At 38.6% G+C, this 20,996-nt stretch overlaps 2 protein-coding genes across 8 annotated transcripts in view; both read left to right on the forward strand.

Moving 5' to 3' along the window:
- The window catches only part of LOC112617295 (YY1-associated factor 2), a 79,807-nt gene extending 75,303 nt beyond the window's left edge, over positions 1-4,504 (forward strand). For 5 of the 6 annotated variants that reach the window (XR_003117885.1, XM_025374049.1, XM_025374051.1 and 2 more), the window contains one exon: positions 778-2,563. Coding sequence is in view for 5 of the 6 variants with exons in the window: in XM_025374049.1 (XP_025229834.1) it covers positions 778-1,015 (238 nt within the window). In the remaining variant the exon portion in view is untranslated. Of the gene's footprint in view, positions 1-777 lie in introns of all 6 variants that reach the window. The other variant, XM_025374050.1, reaches the window with a different exon arrangement.
- Positions 4,505-15,178: 10,674 nt separating this feature from the next.
- LOC112617292 (glucoside xylosyltransferase 1) overlaps positions 15,179-20,996 on the forward strand; it is a 64,754-nt gene continuing 58,936 nt past the window's right edge. The window contains exon 1 of one of the 2 annotated variants that reach the window (XM_025374046.1): positions 15,179-15,629. In XM_025374046.1, coding sequence (XP_025229831.1) covers positions 15,409-15,629 — 221 coding nt within the window. In that variant the 5' untranslated portion in view covers positions 15,179-15,408. The remainder of the gene's footprint in view (positions 15,630-20,996) is intronic. The other variant, XM_025374047.1, reaches the window with a different exon arrangement.

Below are 20,996 nucleotides of genomic sequence, written 5' to 3' on the forward strand. Positions count from 1 at the left end.
TGAAGAGTGTTTTATGACATTTTTGAAATAATAAAACCATTTAATTTTTTAACCATTGATATACTAATACACACAAAGTGGAAGTAAAATATTTGGTTTCCTTTATTTTAAGGTATCAGAAAAGGTTTTACTGAGTTTGAAAGATACATTGGAAATTAAACACAGAAGCCACAAATACAAGCTTAAATGTGGTGATGCTTTTTTCTTTGTACTAGATTGGAAGACATTGTGTCTGGGTGTTTTGTTTTGTTTTGTTTTTCCCTTAAGAAGAGCTGTTTGAACCAGGAGTGGTTTTCAAAATACCGAACAGATAATTGCATGGGTTTTAACCTATCAAAATGGTCATGTGTTCAGTCAGAACAATCATGATACCCTTATTAGTGTGTGTCAGTGGAGTAACAATCTTCCTTGCATGTAGCTCAACCTTAGTTTTTATCACCTTCCTCCATGGTGCAGCTATTTCATTGTTGTCTAAAACATCTATTTTAATAAAATTAATAAGCTGTCTGCAAAATTATGATACAGCTATAGAAGCACAAGTTCTACTTCTAGGCTGTCACAGTTTTTGGTCGCATTGAAGAATATTCATGAATGATTGGTTTGATTAATGTTAATGAGTTGAAACATTTTACGATGTTTTTGTGGCTGGTTACACATAAATTGCTTTAAATATGTGTATTCATTTTGTTACTTTCACCTACTTTTAGTATTTATTATATGCTCAGAAATTTGGTAGAGGGAAAAGCTAGTTTAAAATTTCATTTTTTTTATGTTTAGACCAAGATTGAAAAATGTGGATCGGAGTAGTGCTCAGCATTTGGAAGTTACCGTTGGAGATCTGACAGTCATTATTACAGACTTTAAGGAGAAAACAAAGTCACCACCTGCATCTAGTGCTGCTTCTGCAGATCAACACAGTCAAAGCGGCTCTAGCTCTGATAACACAGAGAGAGGAATGTCCAGGTCATCTTCACCCAGAGGAGAAGCCTCATCATTGAATGGAGAATCTCATTAAAGTTTATTTTCTCCAGTTTCTTAGTCACTTCTGTCCTACCATGCAAATACACAGATTATGCCAAGAGGTACCACATTTTCATGACAAATACATTCATGCACAATTCATAATTTGAGTTTTACATAAAATAGAAATTTGTTAGAATTTGTTAGATTTTATTGCAACTATGCCTACCAAACATTTCCAGACTTAACATTTTGGTCTCTGCAGTTAAGTGCCATGAAAATGTGGTTGAATTATTCATTATGCAGTGTTATTGGTAAGTGTATTTTCACTTTTAGTTTAGTGAATTCTAACACATAATTCTTGAATTCTCTACTATTGGCATGTAACGAATTTAAATTTTTTATAACATAGTGCAAGCTGCCTAAATATGTATTATTTGAAAATTGTGAAACAGATAGTTATATGTATACAAGTCAAAGATCAACTTAACTATTGCTGCAACAGGTTTTTCTTAATGGTTATCCTCTTAAATACACCTGCTGGTACTTGGTGTGGTTAAATAGGAAAATTGTTATTAAATAAAGAATTTGTATGAACCTTTGCCAATGTTTTTGACACGTTTTACTAATTATTGTTCCTGAATTATGTTTCTGGCTTTATCCATTTGTTGAGGTTTTTTTGTTTGCTTATTTTTCAAAACATTCATTTATTGTAGTGTTTACTAGCAGACTAGTAAACAATAAAGCATTGATTATTTAGCTTTATAATTCAGGTTTAGTGCTATTGTCATTGAACACTGGTATTTTCTGTATCATATAAAACATTAAAATTCAAATAATTATAAGCATTTGGCAAAAATGAGAAAAGAAACTTGCCATATTTTACAAGCTGCAATTTTAGAAAAGCTTTAACTTAATGATAGTTTTATCACTGTTTTCTTGTCCCAAACTTATCCAGGGCCATACATGCATGAATCTAATTAAAACAGAAATGGGAATTGTTGCACAGAAATGGGAAATAGCTAATTTTAAATCAGTCTAATTGGCCTCTTACTAAATATAACAATTCTTATGAAAATCATAGTACCCTATTTTCAGACACAACTACCAGTTTACACATTTCTCAGTATCCTGAAAGGAAAAAAGTATAGCCCCACTTATACTATGTAAAATTACCAATAAAATATTTTTATGACTACAGATTTTGCCTTTTTGTTTATGACTATTAAAGTGTTTTATTTAGTATTTAGAATTTCAACCTGGAAACCACACAGTACTTAAATTCTCCTGGGGTCTCCTGCTTTCTCTTAACCATTTGCTTAATATATATCTACCTATAGGAGACTTTTGAATTGTAAATGGACTTAAAAATAGAATGTGGATACAAAATATCACATAAGACATCATGATAACATTTGAAGAAAAAATAAAACTGTAGACCCTAACAGTTGTGATATTTGGTGGTTTCGTGTGGTAATGTAATTTTCTGTTTAATTACAGTACTTTTTACAGGCACAGTGGTACTGTCTTTTTTGTAAGATGCTAGTTGTGAAATACAATTGCATACAGTAAAAGTCTGTGATTAAAACATTTATATACCTCATTCTTTAGTGTTGTTAAATGAAAAATTAAAATTTGTGTTTGTTATAAGATACGTTCAGTGGAATACCAACTAACCAGATATGTTCCTTTAAAACACGATATTTTTGTCTTATTCTGTTTTTAACATGTTTCAAATGTTTTATATATTCATTTTTGGACAGAGTAAAAATTTAAAAATGTTAATAGGGAAAATATTTAATTTTTAAGTCAAAAACTATACTTTAAAGGCATTACATCTATGATCAAATACTTTCAGAATGTATTTTAAATGAGCTGCAAGAGAGAAAAATCTGACAGGAGATGGGATTTTACCTGAATGGAGCATACTCATATTTCTACATAGGTGGGTAGATACTCATCTTTCTACATAGGCAGGAACACAGTGTAGCATGGAGAGTAAGCATGCTAACTGACACCTCATGTTTGAATCCTGTTGTAGAATGGAAATGAGCTTAAATTACCCAAGCTTACTTTCCATCTATAAAACAGGGTTAATGGTAATCACATCTAATTTATAGGGTTGTTGGGAGGATTAAGTCAATCCATGTAAAATTCTTAATTATCTGACACATACTGGTCACTCAGTAAATGTGAGCTTTTACTATTGTTATAGGTAAAATCCTATTACAAAAATACAAAAATATTTTTTGTAACAATTATTTTCATGCCCTCTTGGATGACATAAAGTAATAGTGTTTTATAGATTTCACTAAATTTTCAGTATAATACCAGATGTTTTCTCTGGACGCAGAAAGACCATCTTTCCATAATTAAAGAACCTGGTGGGTGTGCACTATGAGATTGAAGAAATGAATTAAGTCGACTAGTTTGAAAGTGTTTTACTTTTATTAATCACAGGTATCTCAACCTGCCTTTGTTTCACCCTACCTCAAATACTCTTCCACACCAGGAAAACAAATGCAAATTCCATAAATAGAACTGATGTTAAAATATGCAGAAAGATTCAGAACCTAGGCTTAGGGTACATATTTTGCTCTGTTTCATGAACTTACAAGGTGGGTTGAGCACTGGGTTCCTTAAGCCAAATTCCATACAAAAAGAACTTGGGTGTTTTCCAGCATTTATTACTTTACTTTGCTATAAGAGTGAAGATCCCGGGTGCGATGGCTCATGCCAATAATCCCAGCACTTTGGGCTGAAGCGGGCAGATATTTTGAGCCCAGGGCCAGCCTGGGCAACATGGTGAAAGCTCATCTCTATAATATATATGTGTATATGTGTGTGTGTGTGCGTGCGCGCGTGTGTATTTAAATAGTGAATATACTTTGAGGCAGAAGAAGAATCTTAAAACCTTTTGTATTATACAATAGAAATAGTTAAAGGTTTTATTTTTATTAAATGCTTTCCTAAAATGATAGTGGATAATAGACAAAGCGAAACATTTAAAAAGGAAAGGAAACTTCAGCCTTTCTACGTTGATAGCATGTTTATTAACTTTTAAAGATCCTTATAGCCTAAAAGAATGTAGCCTCCGCATATTATATGCATTAATGGTAGCTGGTCTAGAAGTTTTTGTTTCCACTGAGGCTTTCCCCACGTGCTTTTTTAAACTTCCTACTATGGTTTGGATATGGTTTGTCCTCACCAAGATTCATGCTGAGGCCTGAGTCCGCAGTTTGATTGTGTTGGTAGGTGGTGCCTTTAAGAGATGATTAGGTCATTACGATGGATTAAGGGCTTTCTCATGAGGCTCAGTTAGTTGTGGAATGGATTCACTCTTGCAGGAATGGATGAATTCTCACAAGAGTGGGTTGTTACAAAGTGAGGATGCTTCTTGTGTTCTGTTCTCTTTGCCCTCCTCAGTTCACCATCTGCTTTCCACCATGAGTTGAAGCAGCATGAGGCCCTCATCAGATGGCCTGCCTGATCTTCGACTCCTTAGCCTTTGCAATCATGAGCCAAAATAAATCTCTTTTCTTTACAAATTGCCCAGTCTCAGGTATTCTGTTACAGCAAAAAAAAAAAGTGGATTGAGATACTTTTTTGCTCTGCAGCTTACCTCTTTTCCAGAATCTTTTAAGGACTCGATGTAGGAACTGAGCTATTTAGTAAGTCATTAGTAGAAGTTTCCGCACAGTATTTTGAAAATTAAGTGAAAACAGAAAAGTGAGTGCGTATATAAGGAAAATAATAGTAAAAAAGCGCTTTGACTTCTTAGTACTCACCCTCTCCTGTATATCTCCAGGCACCTTCAGTTGTCTGGAACAAAGAATGTAGGAAAAACTGAAGAAGTTCAGAACAGTTACCAATGACAAAAATCACTGATTAGAATAAAAAGACAAGGTTACGGAATATATGTTGTTACTGATCATCTTTCAAAAGCAGAAGGAAAAGAATGCCCTCCCTGGCTACTGACGGTGATGAAAAGTAAGCCCCACTCCTATCACAGGCAATGAAGGACAGGGATGGAAAAAAAAAGTGAAGAAGAAGGGGAAAAAGCAAAAGTTGTGAAAAAAATTAGAAAAGGGGACACTGGGATTCAGTCTGGATAATGGTAGAATCACTAGGAAGGGAAAGAACAAATAGAACCTAACAGCACATCAGTCTCTGGTGACATTTTAAAAACATGATAAAGCATCTTCATGATGTCTCTGTCATTAGCTAAAGTTTAGCTTGTGTTTAGTAGACTATTTACTAAGACAGCAGTATGTGTAATACAGAATGATGTTCATCAAAACCAGTTCGCTTTAGGAAACTGTCACAGAGAAGTTTTACCTTGAATTACAAGATAATTCAAGACCCACTAAACCTGTGTGTATGATTTCCACTCCTCAGGAATTCCAGTTGGGGAAGTATCTATTTCACTGGGTCCTTGCCCCAAAAAGTTCCCCCAGGGGTTTATTCTTACAACTTTAAGTTTTTTGTTTTTTGTTTTTTAAATATTATTTGGTGTGATTTACACTAGATATATGTGGCCATTTATAAGAACAAAAGAAAATTATTAATTACTTTCCTGAATGCACATCCCTACCAGCCCAGATAATTTAAATGTTAAGTATGTAATGTGCAGTTGACCCTTGAACAACATAGGTTTTAACTGCGTGGGTGCACTTACACATGGATTTTCTTCCAACTCTGCCACGTTGAAGACAGCAAAATCAACCATTCCTCTTTTTCCTCAGCCTACTCAATATGAAGACTATGAGGATGAAGACCTTTATGATGATCAACTTCCACTTAATGAATAGTAAATATATTTTTCCTTCCTAATGATTTAACAATTTCTCTAGCTTACTTTATTGAAGAATACAGTATATAATACATATACAAAATATGTGTTAATCAACTGTTTATGTTATCAGTAAGGCTTCTGGTCAACAGTAGGCTTTTAGTAGTTACGTTTTGGGGAGTCAAAAGTTGTATGCGAGTTTCTGACTGCTTGAGGGTTGGTGTCTCTAACCGCCACATGTTTAAAGGTCAACTGAATTAGGCTTTGTGCAGATATTCCTGTCTTTATGGAATGGTCTAATTCTGGAGCACATGAAATGCCATAAGACTAAATACTTCAATGGAAAAAATCAAGTAGCTATCTGGAAGGCTTCAGTGCTCTGGGACATGTTTCACATTCTTAGTCTCCCCTGTTGGTGGGAGTTATGGACTGTAATAGCTCTCTCACTGTTGTAATACAGCATTTTGTTGACTTTGGTTTTATTTACATCAGTGTTATTTAATTCAGTGAACACTTATTGAGTATTCGGTGAACACTTATTGAATACATAATAAGATGTGGAATGCACATCTTAGAGACTGTAAATTACAGTGCTGTAACTATAATAATAAAAACATGTATGAGATACGAGAGAGTGCTTGTTACCCATTTGTTTCTAGAAAATTCACCTAGGCTTAAGTATCTACTACAAGTCCACATTGAAAATGTTAGGGCCTCATCTTGATGTTTGAAGCTGATAACGTTGGGTGTCACCAGTAGTTTTAGCCAACTCTTGTTTTCAGCTTGAATTTTCAAAAGTTTAAGACTTTAAGCCATGTAAAGTGAGATAATTTATCATTTTCCTGCACTAATTTTTTAAAATCACACAACAACTGAATGAGGTCTGCTATGTCATTTTTGTAGATGAAGAAGCATATTACATCAGTCTGTCCAAAATAAATTTTATTCAGATTTATTTCAGAAAGAGCTTTGCTTCACCTGAGAAATTGCCTTTTCCTTATGGACAAAGCAGATTATGAATTGCCCGAAATTTTTGCTGTAGTTGTGAGAAATCTCCTATTAAAATTGGGTTCAGGCTGGGTGCGGTGGCTCACACCTATAATCCCAGCACTTTGGGAGGCCGAGGTGGGCAGATCACCTGAGTGAGGTCAGGCTGGTTCAAGACCAGCCTGGCCAATATGGTGAAACCCCGTCTCTACTAAAAATACAAAAAATTAGCTGGTCATAGTGGCCGGCGCCTGTAATCCCAGCTACTTGGGAGACTGAGGTAGGAGAATTGCTTGAAACCAGGAGCTGGAGGTGGCAGTGAGCAGAGATCCTACCCCTGCACTCCAGCCTGGGTGACAGAGCGAGACTCCGTCTCAAAAAAAAAAAAAAAAAAAAATTGAGTTCAGTTTTAATAATTATGTGGGCTTGGTTGTCTGCTTATCTGTATTCTAATGTTTTAGTATTTTTCTGTCAAAGGAAAAAGATTTAATATAAAGATTCAAGCTTCACATCATGACAAATAATAAATTGTGAAATATAATATTTTCTTCTTCTTCTTGTATTTTTTATAAATATTGGGTTTCCCAACATTTCCCTGGCTGGTCTTGAAATCCTGGGCTCAAGCCATCCTCTTGCATTGGCCTCCTAAAGTTTTTGGGATTATAGGTGTGAGCCACGGAGCCTGGTGGTTACTCTTTTTCTATTTTAATCTAATTTCTTATTCTTGATCTTTTTTGTATTTTTCCAGAGTTTGATGTTTATCTACTTGTTTTTCTTTTGTTCTTATAAATGGCCACAAATCCTAGTGTAAATCAGGCCAAATAGTATTTTTTTAAAAAAATTCTTTATTTCAAGTTGTAAGAATAAACTCAGAGGGAACTTTTTGGGGCAAGGACCCAGTGAGATACATACCTCCCCAGCTGGAATTCCTGAGGAGTGGAAATACCACATACAGTTTTAGTAGGTCTTGAGATCACATCTAGATTTAAATTGGCTGACCTACCTGAAAGAAGGGAGTTTGGATGAAAGCTACCACCTCATCATCATTTTTCTAATAAATCTTTTAGCAAGAAAATTCAGAAACGAAACTGGAAACGAAGATTTATTAACTTAGATTTTATGGATATGATTTTCATTATCCTCTTTTAATTCATAATAATGCCGACAAGAAAATGGTCCTGTGTTTACTTTTGGAGTCAGCAAGAATGGGAAGAGTTGGAAGATTATAAAACTAGTTTGGGAGAAGACTTCTAAAGGACAAACAAAATGACAGTGAACACATTTTGTTTCCTAATTTTTAATTTTTGTGGGTACATAGGAGGTGTATATATTTACAGGGTACATGAGATGTTTTGATATGTAATGCATAATAATCACATCATGGAGATTGGAGTATCCATCTCCTCAAGCATTTATCCTTTGTGTTACTGACAATCCAGTTATACTCTTTTAGTTATTTTTAAATGTACAATTATGTTATCAAATAGAAGGTCTTATTCTATTTTTTTTTTGTACTCATTAACATCCTCCCCACCCCCGCCACCTACCCTTCCCAGCCTCTAGTAACCATCCTTCTACTGTCTGTCTCCATGAGTTTAACCGTTTTAATTGTTAGATCCCACAAATAAGTGAGAACATGGGATTTTTGTCTTTCTGACCCTGGCTTATTTCACTTAACATAACGATCTCCAGTTCCATCCATGTTGTTGTAAATGACTGGATCTCATTTTTTTTATGGCTAAATAGTACTCCATTGTTTGTATGTACCACATTTCCTTTATCCAATCATCTATTGATGGACATTTACATTGCTTCCAAATCTTAGCTATTGTAAACAGTGCTGTAATAAACACGGGAGTACAGATATCTCTTCAATATACTGATTTCCTTTCTTTTGGGTATATACCCAGCAGTGGGATTGCTGGATCCTATGGTAGCTCGATTTTTAGTTTTTTGAGGAACCTCCAAACTGTTCTCCATAGTGGTTGTACTAATTTACATTCCCATCAACAATGTACAACGGTTCCCTCTTCTCCACATCCTTGCCAACATTTGTTACTGCCTGTTTTTTGGATATAAGCCATTTTAATTGGGGTGAGATGATACCTCATTGTAGTTTTGATTTGCATTTCTCTGATGATCAATGATGTTGAGCACCTTTTCATATGCCCATTTGCCATTTGTACATCTTCTTTTGAGAAATGTGTATTCAAACATTTGGCCTATATTTTGATTGAATTATTAGATTTTTTTTTCTTACAGAGTGTTGCTTGAGCTCCTTATGTATTCTGGTTATGAATCCCTGGTCAGAGGGGTGGGTTGCAAATATTTTCTCCAATTCTGTGGGTTTCCTCATGTTGTTGAGTGTTTCCTTTGCTGTGCAGAAGCTTTTCAACTTGATATGATTCCATTTGTCCATTTTTGCTTTGGTTGCCTGTGCTTATGGGGTGTTACTCAATAAATTTTTCCCCAGACTAAGGTCCTGGAGATTTCCCCCCATGTTTTCTTTTACTAATTTCATAATGTGAGTCTTAAAGTTAAGTCTTTAATCCAGTTTGATTTGATTTCTGTATACGGTGAGAGATAGGGGTCTAGTTTCATTCTTCTGCATATGGATATCCAGTTTTCCCAGCACGATTTATTGAAGAGATTGTCTTTTCCAGTGTATATTCTTGGCACTTTTGTCAAATATGAATTCATTGTAGGTGTGTGGACTTTTTTCTGGGTTCTCTATTATTTTCTATTAATTTTTTTTGGAGACAGAATCTCACTGTGTCACCCAGACTAGAGTGCAGTGGTGCAGTCTTGGCTCACTGCAACCTCCACCTCCTGGGTTCAAGAATTCTCATGCCTCAACCTCCTGAGTAGCTGGGATTACAGGTGTGCACCATCACACCCAGCTAATTTTTGTATATTTAGTAGAGACGGGTTTCGTCATGTTGGCCAGGTTGGTCTCTAAGTCCTGGCCTCAAGTGATCCACCTGCCTTGGCCTCCCAAAGTGCTGGGATTACAGGTGTGAGCCACTGAGCCTGGCTTCTGGGTTCTATTCATTGATCTGTGTGTCTAATTTTATGCCAGTACCATGCTGTTTGGTTACTATAGCTCTGTAGTACAATTTGAAGTCAGGTAATGTGATTCCTCTAGTTTTGTTCTTTTTGCTTATTAGGACAGCTTTGGTTATTCTGTGTCTTTTGTGATTCCATATAAATTTTAGGATTGTTATTTATATTTCTGTGAAGAATGTCATTGGTATTCTGATAGAGATTGCATTGAATCTGCATATTTCTTTGGGTAGGTAGTATGAACATTCTAACAATATGATTGTTCTAATCCATTAACTTGGAATCTCTTCATTTTTTTGTGTGTCCTCTAAATTTCTTTCATCAATGTTTTATAGTTTTCATTGCAGAGATCCTTCACTTCTTTGTTTAATTCCTAGATATTTAATTTTATTTGTGGCTCTTTTAATTGGGATTACTTTTGTTATTTTTCAGATTGTTCACTTTTGGTATATTGAAATGCTACTGATTTTTGTATGTTGATTTTTTATCCTGAAACTTTAGTGAATTTGTTTATCAGTTCTAATAGTTTTCTGGTGGAGTCTTTAGGTTTTTCCAAATATAAGATTATAATTATCTGCAAACAAGGATAATTCAACTTCTGTTCCAATTTGGATGCCCTTTATTTATTTCTCTTGTCTGATTGCTCTAGCTAGGACTTCCAGTAGTATGTTGAATAACAGTGGTGAAAGTGGGTGGTGTTGAATGCATTTTTAAAAAGAAACTAGGTTGAGTTCCCAGAAGAAAAGAGCAGTGATCTGGCCTTAGCCTAAGCGGTAGTTTTTGGTTTTTATTTATTTATTTATTTTTAGATGGAGTCTTGTTCTGTTGCCAGGATGGAGTGCAGTGGCGCGATCTCTGCTCACTGCAACCTCCACCTCCCGGGTTCACGGGATCCTCCTGCCTCACCCTCCAGAGTAGCTGGGACTACAGGCGCGTGCCATCACACCCAGCTAATTTTTGTATTTTTAGTAGGGACAGGGTTTCACCATGTTCGCCAGGATGGTTTCAATCTCCTGACCTGTGATCCGCCTGCCTCGGTGTCCCAAAGTGCTGGATTTTTTGGTATTTAATAAGGGAAAATTTAAAACGCCTATGTTTTCTAGCACAGAATAAGATAAATAATTTAAGGAACACTTTCACTTAATTGGAAAAGAGAGCAAAAAATAATGTTTACTTTATTAAAAATAAAATATATAAATGTAAAAATAAAAGAAACCAAACATAACAGGATTACCTAGTGATGTAATTTCTGTATAGAAAAGAATATGAGGGAACAATAAAAATTCTGAGTTCAGCCAAGCTTCAGACAGAAGTGTGATAGTAGCAGAATTCTTAATTATTTTCAGTCTTCAATTTTTGGGAACGTGGGTCAAAAGAGTCTTGAAACCCTCCCTCCCTCCCTTCCTTCCTTCCTTCTTTTTTCCTCCTTTCCTTTCCTTTCTTCCTTCCTTTCTTCCTATGCTTATTTCCTTTTTAAAGTTTAAAAAAATGTTTGGGGGGTACATAGTATGTGTATATATTTACAGGGTACATAAGATGTTTTGATAAAGGCAGGCAATGCAAAATAATCACATCATGGAGAATAGGGTATCCATTCCTTCAAGCATTTATCCTCTGTGTTACAAACAATTCAATTACATACACTTTTAGTTATTTTTAAAATGTACCATTATGCTATTGACTATAGTCACCCTGTTGTGCTATCAAATAGTAGGTCTGTTCTTTAATATAATTATGAGCCTTGACTTATCACAATAATTTGCATATGGGTGTTTTCTTTTTTTAATATATTTTTTATTTTTTGAGATGGCTTTTCGCTCTTGTTGCCCAGGATGGAGTGCAGTGGCGCAATCTCAGCTCACTGTAACCTCTGCCTCCAGGGTTCAAGTGATTCTCCTGCCCCAGCCTCCCAAGTAGCTGGGATTACAGGCATGCACCACCATGCCTGGCTAATTTTGTATTTTTAGTAGAGACAGGGTTTTACTATGTTGGTCAGGCTGGTCTCAAACTCTTGACCTCAGGTGATCCACCCACCTCGGCTTCCCAAAGTGCTGGGATTACAGGCATGAGCCACACACCTGGCCTATGAGTGTTTTAATTCAAAATTTCCTCGTGACTAAATTTCCCTACAAATCTAGCTTTATATTTTACTGACTTTTTTTTTTTGAGACGGAGTCTCACTGTCACCCAGGCTGGCATTCAGTGGTGCGATTTTAGCTCACTGCAACCTCCACCTCCTGGGCCCAAGTGATCCTCCCATTTCAGCCTCTCACGTAGCTGGGACCACAGATGCACAGCACCATGCCCAGCTAATTTTTGTATTTTTTGTAGAGATGGGTTTTCACCATGTTGCCCAGGCTCATCTTGAACTCCTGAGCTCAAGTGACCTTCCTGCCTTGGCCTCCCAAAGTGCTGGGATTACAGGCATGAGCCATTGCGCCTGGCCGTTACTATTTTTTTTAAAAATAATATATTTTGTTTTACTAATTGGTATGCAGGGTTCTTGAAGTTTGAACCAGGGAGAAACAGAGGGTTGTCCAGAGGATATTCCTTGCTCTCTTTCCCACCTAGCCCACTCTACACTTTCCCTACCTTGTAGATGGAAATGTCAGCGAAATTCTGGTATCATATAGGAGGTTAAGACATCCTCATGAATTGGCTTTCCACCGCTTCTTTTTTTTTTTCAATTTAAATTATTTATTTATTCTTAATCTTTCACTACTACTTTTTCTACTCTTGTGGCCTGTAGCAACGTGTTTTTGAGAATGAAGAGCATCACTTTACTCTTTCATTCTTCCCCGACTCTTTTCCTAGAGTTACTCCTCTGAATGAACACATGAGATTTTTGTTCAAACTAAACATTATTTTCCAACTTTTCCTCCAGTCCAACAAAATCTCTAGGAATCCGACTGTGGAAAATCGGGAAATACACTAGAAGACCACTAGGGGAGAGAATGAATTTTACTTTTAGCCTGAGTTTCTGAATCTTTGTGCTCTGCTACTAATCTGACTTATATTTCACTGATTGTAAATTTTATTTTAGACTCCAAGACCAGTATGAAAGATTTTCATATAACATTGGTTCCCTTTTTGCTTTCAATTTGAATTTGTACCACTCCATTTAGTGCTTATTTGTTCCTAGTGAGATAGCATGGTGTAATGGAAAAGAACAAGAAATAGAAATCTTAGAGGATTTCTATTTGAATTTTGCATTTATTATTAACCATGTGGTAAACGAATATCTCCGAATTTCAGGCTGTTTGCTTTTTGAGGGGAAGTTGTTTTTTATTTTTAAATTTTTCTTACTATCTGTGGTCATCAGGCTCATTGTTTATTTAAAAGAATAGAATAACATCTCCTACTTCATAGCAATGTTATAAAGATTAAATTAAACATTTATTTATTTATTTGTAGAAAGAGGGGTCTCATTATATTACCCAAGCTGTTTTTGATCTCCTGGCCTCAAGCAATCCTCCCAGCTCTTCCTCCCAAAGCGCTGGGATTACAGGTGTGAGCCACTGTGCCCAGCCAAGGATTAAATTCCATTGTGCATAGACCTTTATAAAATGGAAGTCATGCAAAAAGGTTTTTTTTTTCCCTGCAAAAAGTTTTTGAATTTTACTCCGAAAAGGTGTAGTGGAAGGATTTAGTATTCTCGTGGTTTTTATTTGCCTGCCCTCCCTTTGAGAGCAGTACACTCCTTTATTTCTGAATACTCTGCATCCGAGCCCCTTGTCTGGCATGTAGAATATGTTCAATAAATGTTTATTGAATGCATAAATGTATGTTCTCATTCTCTTTACACATCTCGATAGCATGCTAATTTTCATTTTTTATCAGGTAAAGTAAGAAGGGGAGGAAGTTGAACCTTAAATTTGTTCAGTGACTTTCTCATGGTCACAGAACCACTACTTTTTTGGTATAGGGAGCCAAGGATCCAAATGGAAACTGCTACTATATTGAGCATTTCCCCACCTTGTATTTCATGGTGAAACTTGTCAACTCCCCAGATGCAATTTCAGCAGTTAAACTCACGATTTTTCCCTATGAATGTGTGTTTGTGTGTGTGTGTGTGTATTTTGAAGCCTCCCTTCCCTCACTTTTTGGCACTGGTGCTGCTTTCTGCCTCCAATCTCTCCTCTAGCTGTTTCAGCCTCCACACTACAGCCAGAGTCTGCTCTCTAAAATGCAAATGTGATCATGTTACTTCCCTATTTAAAAACCCTTCAATGGTTCACTAGTGTCTTGCAGATTAAATTCAAACTCCTAGGTGTGCTAAACAAAGCACTCAAATATCTGGCCCCTTCTACGCTCTTATCGCTCGTCATATCCTCTCTTGCATTCACTTAGCTGGTGGTATCAAACTTCTCACGGTTCCCTACACACGAGCCTGTTTATTGATCCTTCAGCCTGGAATTACTTCCCTTAACCGACTCAAGACTCTAGCGGCACCTTTGCTTTGAAGTCTCTCTTGACCACACTCGCAGACAGAACTGATTGTTCCTTTGTGTGTGTCCCTTACAGGCCTGGATCTTAAGTCTGTATCATTGTGTTGCGCTTATTTACAAGTATCCGCTGTCCCACCCACGCTCCAGTTAGGCTTCTTTATACCCCCCTAGGTACTCACACAGCGCTTGGCCCAAGTGATGCTTTATAAATGGTCAATGAATGAACGTAGTGGAAACAGCTGAAGAAGAGGGAGACGAACTGGGGAAGAAAGGAGAAGCTCTGTGGGGAGAATACTAATTGTTTTGCACATGCAAATAATGAGTTGTGAGGGAGGTCAAAAAGGTCAAAGGGAAGAGCCCTGCAGTACAGGAACTCTCTGTCCGCATACCAAACATACGAAGCAATGAGCTTATCTGAATGAATGAGTGAAAATGGCTCGTGCACATTCTAGTATCACAGAAACTTACAGGCTGGGGGAGGATGGAGAGGAAAGTGGCCTAGTCAAGTGCCTTCTAAGTGCTAGGCGGTTTTCGTGCGTTAAACAGTTTAATCTTTACAACCACCCCACGATGAGGATAGTAGCTCCATTTTAGGGACGAAGAAACATGCTCAGAGAATTTAGGTTACCCAGTGTCACAAACCACCATGTGGAAGGACCATAATTAGAATTTAGGTCAACTGCCTCCAGAGCCGAGGCTTTCGCTCCACCTCTTTCGGCGGTCGAGACCCACTGGGCTCCCAGTCACCTGCGCGTTAGCCTGCGCTCACTCTTCCCCGCAAGCGCGCCGCGTTCCGCGCGCCCACTCCGCCCCCGGCGCGCCAGCCCAGCGTCCCTCCCACGCGATCTGCGCCGGCGCGTCCAGCCCTCCCGCCCGGGGGAGAGGCGGAGCTGCGTCGCTGCGGCTGACCCATGGGCGCACGGCGGCAGAGGCGGCGTCCGGGCTTCCGGGCGGGTTGTCAGCGGGCTTCGGCGCCGCGGCTGCGCTCGCCTAGGTGGTGGGCGGGGAGGGAAGGAAGGGAGCGGGTGCAAGGCGGCGGCCGCTGCGGCGGCGGGGGAGGAACTTGTTGCGCCCGCGGCTGCGCGGTGCCGCTCCCTCAGCTCCAGTTCGCCCGGGCGGGCGCGGCGGCGGCGGAGACTGAGGAGCGCGGCCGGGGCGATGCGGCGCTACCTGCGCGTCGTCGTGCTGTGTTTGGCCTGCGGCTTCTGCTCGCTTCTTTACGCTTTCAGTCAGCTCGCCGTATCCCTGGAAGAAGGAGCGGGTGGCGGTGGCGGGAAGCCGCAGGCCGCGGTGGCTTCCTGGCTCGCGGGCGGCGGACGCGGCGCCGTGAGAGGCACGGGCGGCGCGGGCCCCGCAGCGCATCCCGGCGGGTCGGGCAGGTACGGGCAGTTCCCAGTGGGGGACGCGGCGGGCGCAGGGCGCGGGCTCGGCCTGGCCCGGGCTGCTCGCGGGTCGGCGCCGCGCCTCCCGCGTCTTTCCTGCGGTTTCTGACCCCTCACTGATTTCCCTCCTTCCCCTCCGGCCGGGACTAAACCAGCGCTGCTCCCGCCTGAGAGTGTCCCACACTTTTTGTATTTGTCTTTTGACCCAGTCATGCGCCCTTTAAAGCAGTTAGAAATTAATTTTCAATTTTTTTAAAAAAGGATTCTTTGAAAATAAGAAGTGTTCACAAAAGCCTTGCTGCTGCCTGGCTAGTGAGAATTCCTTCTTGTTTCAGTAGAGTTCAAGTTGAGATATTTAAACATGAGGCTGGCGCCCTAGTTCAGTGTTTAAGGATTGTGCGTGTATGTGTGTGTGTTTTGTCTCTCATGCTGATTTTGCTGTGTTAACGCTTACACTTTTAAGCATTAGCCACGGTTAAATTTGGAAATGGCATTTGTGCGGGTTGTGAAATTTTCTTTTGGAAACACTCTCTTTCTTGACAAATCGGTATTTAAAAAGCGACGTAATGACCTAGGTGGATTTGCACAAATCACTGCCAGAGTAGGAATCGACACGAGATTTAAATAGAAAAAAAATGTTTCTGTCAACGCATTATGAATGCTTGAAATCTGAGCGTTTACACTGCCTTGCAACATGGACACTTCCACCTTATGTATGGGCACCTCTCTGGGAACGACTGAAGTGCTCCCTACCAAGACTTGGCAAATGCTGCTTTGATACAGAAAAGTATAGGATTTGTCTGGAGAGGGAGTGTAGGTCAGCTGTGGGCTGTTTAACATCGTTTTGAGAGTCGATGGTCATTCCCAGAATGAAAAGGGGAAGTTTGGGCAGAGTAGCAGCGTGGAAAGCGGACTTGTCATGTTTTTACCCTGCAATTTGATTACAGTCAGGGTAATTCCTACATCAGGACCCTCAGTTGTCTGTCTTGGGAGAAAGCATTCACTGAAAACTTGAATGAGCTCGGGAAAAATGACAGGTTGAAGCTAAACTGTTTATGGCCTAGTACGTTATTGTGAAGCATTTGCAATTATGGAAAATGGATTATATTGGGCAAAATTGTAAGGAGGCAACATTTTAATTAAATATTTAATGAAGTTAGACTGATGCTAGCATTGCATTTTTAGTGCCTTGGTCTTAGATATTTTATTTTGTGACAAAAATTTACAAATTTTGTTTGCTTGACCAGTTAACTTTAATAAAATTATTTGAAATTTTTGAAAATAAGAGCCTCAGTTTCAATAAACATCCAATAGAATCATTACTTAAATGTTAAGTTTTATGTGTCAGGATTGAGTCAGCTGAAATGCTGTACTTTTTTAGGTCCTTTGAGTAGCATGACTCTTTATTTTAAAAGAGGTGTACATCTAAGTTAGAACTAAAGGTGTATCTATCTGTCTTTGTAAAAATGTAATGAAGAACAACATGTCACCACATTTGTGTGCATAAGAAACCATTTGGGCAGAGGAACAAGGTGGAAAAGTTGGATTGTCAAGTTTTACCCTATGGTTTGATTAAGGTCATGCAAATTACTAAGACCTCAGGACTCTATTTTACATATCGTCATTTATGACATCTTTATAGAAATCTCGTAGAGTTAAATCAACTTTTGGCAACGCTCGGTAGGTAGCTCACACCTGTAACCCCAGAATTTGGGGAGGCCGAGTGGGGATGATTGATTGCTGGAGACCAGGAGTTTGACACCAGCCTGGTCAACAACCCATCTCTACAAAAAATAAAAAAAATTTTAAAAATTAACTGAATGTGGTGTTTCACATCTGTAATCACAGCACTTTGGGAGGCTGAGGTGGGAGGATCACTGGAGCCCAGGAGTTCAAGGCTACAGTGAGCTATGATTGTACTAGTGTAATCCAACCTGGGTGACAGAGCAAGATCCGGTCTCCAAAAAAACAGAACCAAACCAAAACTTTTTTGGCCACCATGAGATATGGTATAGAAATCCCTAAGCTCTTCATGTATAAATCATTTGGCCAAGATCGAAAGCAAATCATTATTGGAGGAGGATTAGAAACCGTGTATCCTTTGATTGTTATACAAGAGCTCTTTCTGTAAAGAGAGATAAGGGTCTAATTTAGATAGTGGACTCAGTGCGCAGTGGGGCTATGGGGCAAGCCAGCAGCTTCCTGTTTTCAGTAGTACTTAGGTATTATTGCATTTTTGTCTTTTTTGATAACATCTTGAAAGATTATAACTATTATTTCTCTTATTTTAAACATGGAATCTAGGTTTGTACCCAGTTAAGTTCCGTTGTTTAGATCTTATAAAAACTATTCATAGTATAGAATTTCATGGCAACAAAATACTTGGAAAAGTGTTTCCAAGTCCTTGAAGTAAGAACTTTAAAATTAAAGGAACAGTTTTTCAGTGGAATCTCTTATCCATTAGTGTATTCTATTTGAAGCCATGATTTTAATAATCAGAAAATACATAGGTCTTGGAGTCAGATAAACCCGTGTTCTCAGTATTCTGGCTCTGGTTGCTGTGAGACTTTGCCTAAATTGTGTCAGTTGCCTGTGTTTTAATTTCCTCACTTGTAAAATGTAGATAATACTTATTTTTTTAAAGCTTTATTAGGGTATAATTGATAAATAGAAATTGTATATGGTTAAGGCATACAACTTGATAGTTTGACATACATGTACATTGAGAAATGATCACAGTCAAGCTAGTTAAACATCATTCATCACCTCACGTAGGGTTTTTTTTTTTTTTGTGGTGAAAGCACTTAAGATCTACTGTCATAGCACATTTTAGATATACAATACAGGTTGTTAACTCTAGTCACCAGGCTGTATATTAGATTACCTTACTTAATTTATAATGGAATTCTTAGTTGTCTTTGGTAAAATTCAATAAAACGATCTCAAGCAAAACATATTTATAGGCTTATACAGTTTTTGAATTGAAGGAAAAACTGCAGATAGCAGGGCAGCTCAAAGGACCTTAAGGAATGGGGACTCTTTTCCACTAACGACATAACTTTCTTCATGGGGTTTTTCTATTCTTGCAGGTTTTATTCTCTAATCTCAAATACAAAATCCTAGGAAAAGGCTGTCATTGGACTTGCTTGGATTGCATGCCCGTTTGTGGACCAGTCAGTGTTAACTTGGGATGGGGAGCTCTGATTTGTTGACTTTGTGTCACTTGCCTGGTGCAGACAGAATAACATGATTGGTGTTGGAGAGGAGGGGTGCCTCAAAGGAGAAGAAATGCTGGGTAGGCAGTGGCTCTTCTACAAGAAGAGACTCAGGCTCTTCAGTGTGGACAGACTGTATTAAGGTGTTGGACAGAAAGCAGTAGTTATTACCGGACATCAGTACTTCATACCACTTAGTTGCATTTTGGTTCCTTTTTGCATTTTAGTTACTCAGGGTGATTAAATTATCATATTTCACTGATGAGTCCTGACATTGATTATCAAAATTTTACGTGTGGCTATACAGCAGTATTGGTAGTGGGGAATCAAGAAATTACTAAATATTTCGGTGATACCATTTCTGGACCTATCATGCCCTTGGAGTCTCCTCGTGTGTCTCCTTGTCACACAGGGAGGTAATTACCTCACTTTCTTTTTTAGATCTGGTTAGGCCATAGACTTATCATTTCTGCTGGATCCTGGGAACCCTAGTGTTGTATACTGAGAACGTAAAGAATAGAAAGTAAGGGTTTTGGAGTGACAGACTTCAGCTTTGCCACTTACTGACTATTGACCTTGAACTTGTTTTCTTCATCAGAGAGGAGAGTATGATATTGAGTTGTTTGTGAGAATTGAAATTAAATATTAAATAGCTGGCGTAGAGTACCTAGTATGGTGCCTGACACAACAACATTTTAGCAAATATCATTTTGGTAATTTAAATTTTAAGTTGGGATTTTTTTTTTCTTTCCAATTTCTGACCTCTGGGAAAAATTCTGGTCGTTGGGCTCCAGTTAAGACCTGTTAAATTAAAATGCCCTGGCAATGGGGTCCAGGAATTTATATTTTACATATGTGCCCCAGCTTGTTGTGATAAAACCAAAAATTGAGAATAGTTTGGGCACTATTTTCACACTACTGTTTTTAATGAAGTTCCCCCTGCCTTTTTTTTTTCTCTTTCTCTTTTTCTTTTTTTTTCCTTTTTCCTTTTTTTTTTTTTTTTTTTTTTGAGGCGGAGTCTCTCTTTGTCGCCCAGACTGGAGTGCAGTGGAGCCATCTCGGCTCGCTGCAAGCTCCGTCTCCTGGGTTCATGCCATTCTCCTGCCTCAGCCTCTGAGTAGCTGGGACTATAGGCACCCACCACCACACCCGGCTAATTTTTTGTATTTTTAGTAGAGGCGGGGTTTCATCGTATTAGGATGGTCTGGAAATCCTGACCTGGTGATCCGCCTGCCTCAGCTTCCCAAAGTGCTGAAATTACAGGCGTGAGCCACCTGCCCAGCCCATTTCCTCCCTTTTTTCTGCAGTTATGTTTGAAGAAGAGAGTTGAGTCGGTGAACAGTAAAGAGAGTTGAATTACTTACTAAAGCCATTTTAATCTCTGCTTTGTTATTGCAAAAACATCTTACTTAAAACCAGTGCCCTGTACCTTGTATTTTAGGTCATTGAAGGATCATAGTGTCTACGTTACGTATTTGTGAAGTGTTATCTTAGTTTGATTGGGCTGCTATAACAAAATACCATCGACTAGAGAGCTTAGAAACTACAGAAATTTCTTTCGGTTCTGGAGACTAGAAATCCAAGTCAAGGCACCAGCGGGTTCAGTGTCTGATGAGGACCCATTTCCTGGTTCATACCATAGGTGGCGCCTTCTCCCTGTGTTCTCACATGGTAGAAGACATGAGGCAGACCCCTTTTATAAGGGCCCCCCACTAATCCCATTCGTGGAGGCTTTGCTCTCATGACCTAATCACCTACCAAAAGGCCCTACCTCGTAACATCATGTTGGTAATTAGATTTCAACATATGAATTTTGAGGGGACACAAACATTCAGACCATAGCAAATGCTTAGTGCAAACCTGACACATAGTATTTAATAAATACTAGTAATTAATTAAAATATTCCGTGCTTTTGGGGGGGGAAACTTACTTGGCTTATGAAAAAATAATAGGTACTTTTGATTTAGAAATCTTATTTTTTATTTCTGAGACAAGGTCTCACTCTGTCATCCAAGGTGGGGTACAGTGGCCTGAGATCATGGCTCACTGCAGCCTTGACCTTCTGGGCTCAAGTGATCCTCCCACCTTAGCTTCCCGAGTAGCTATGACTACAGGCGTGCACACCACACCTGGCTTTTTTTTTTTTTG

The sequence above is a fragment of the Theropithecus gelada genome, unplaced genomic scaffold, assembly GCF_003255815.1.
Source record: "Theropithecus gelada isolate Dixy unplaced genomic scaffold, Tgel_1.0 HiC_scaffold_15989, whole genome shotgun sequence".
Lineage (NCBI taxonomy): Eukaryota > Metazoa > Chordata > Mammalia > Primates > Cercopithecidae > Theropithecus > Theropithecus gelada.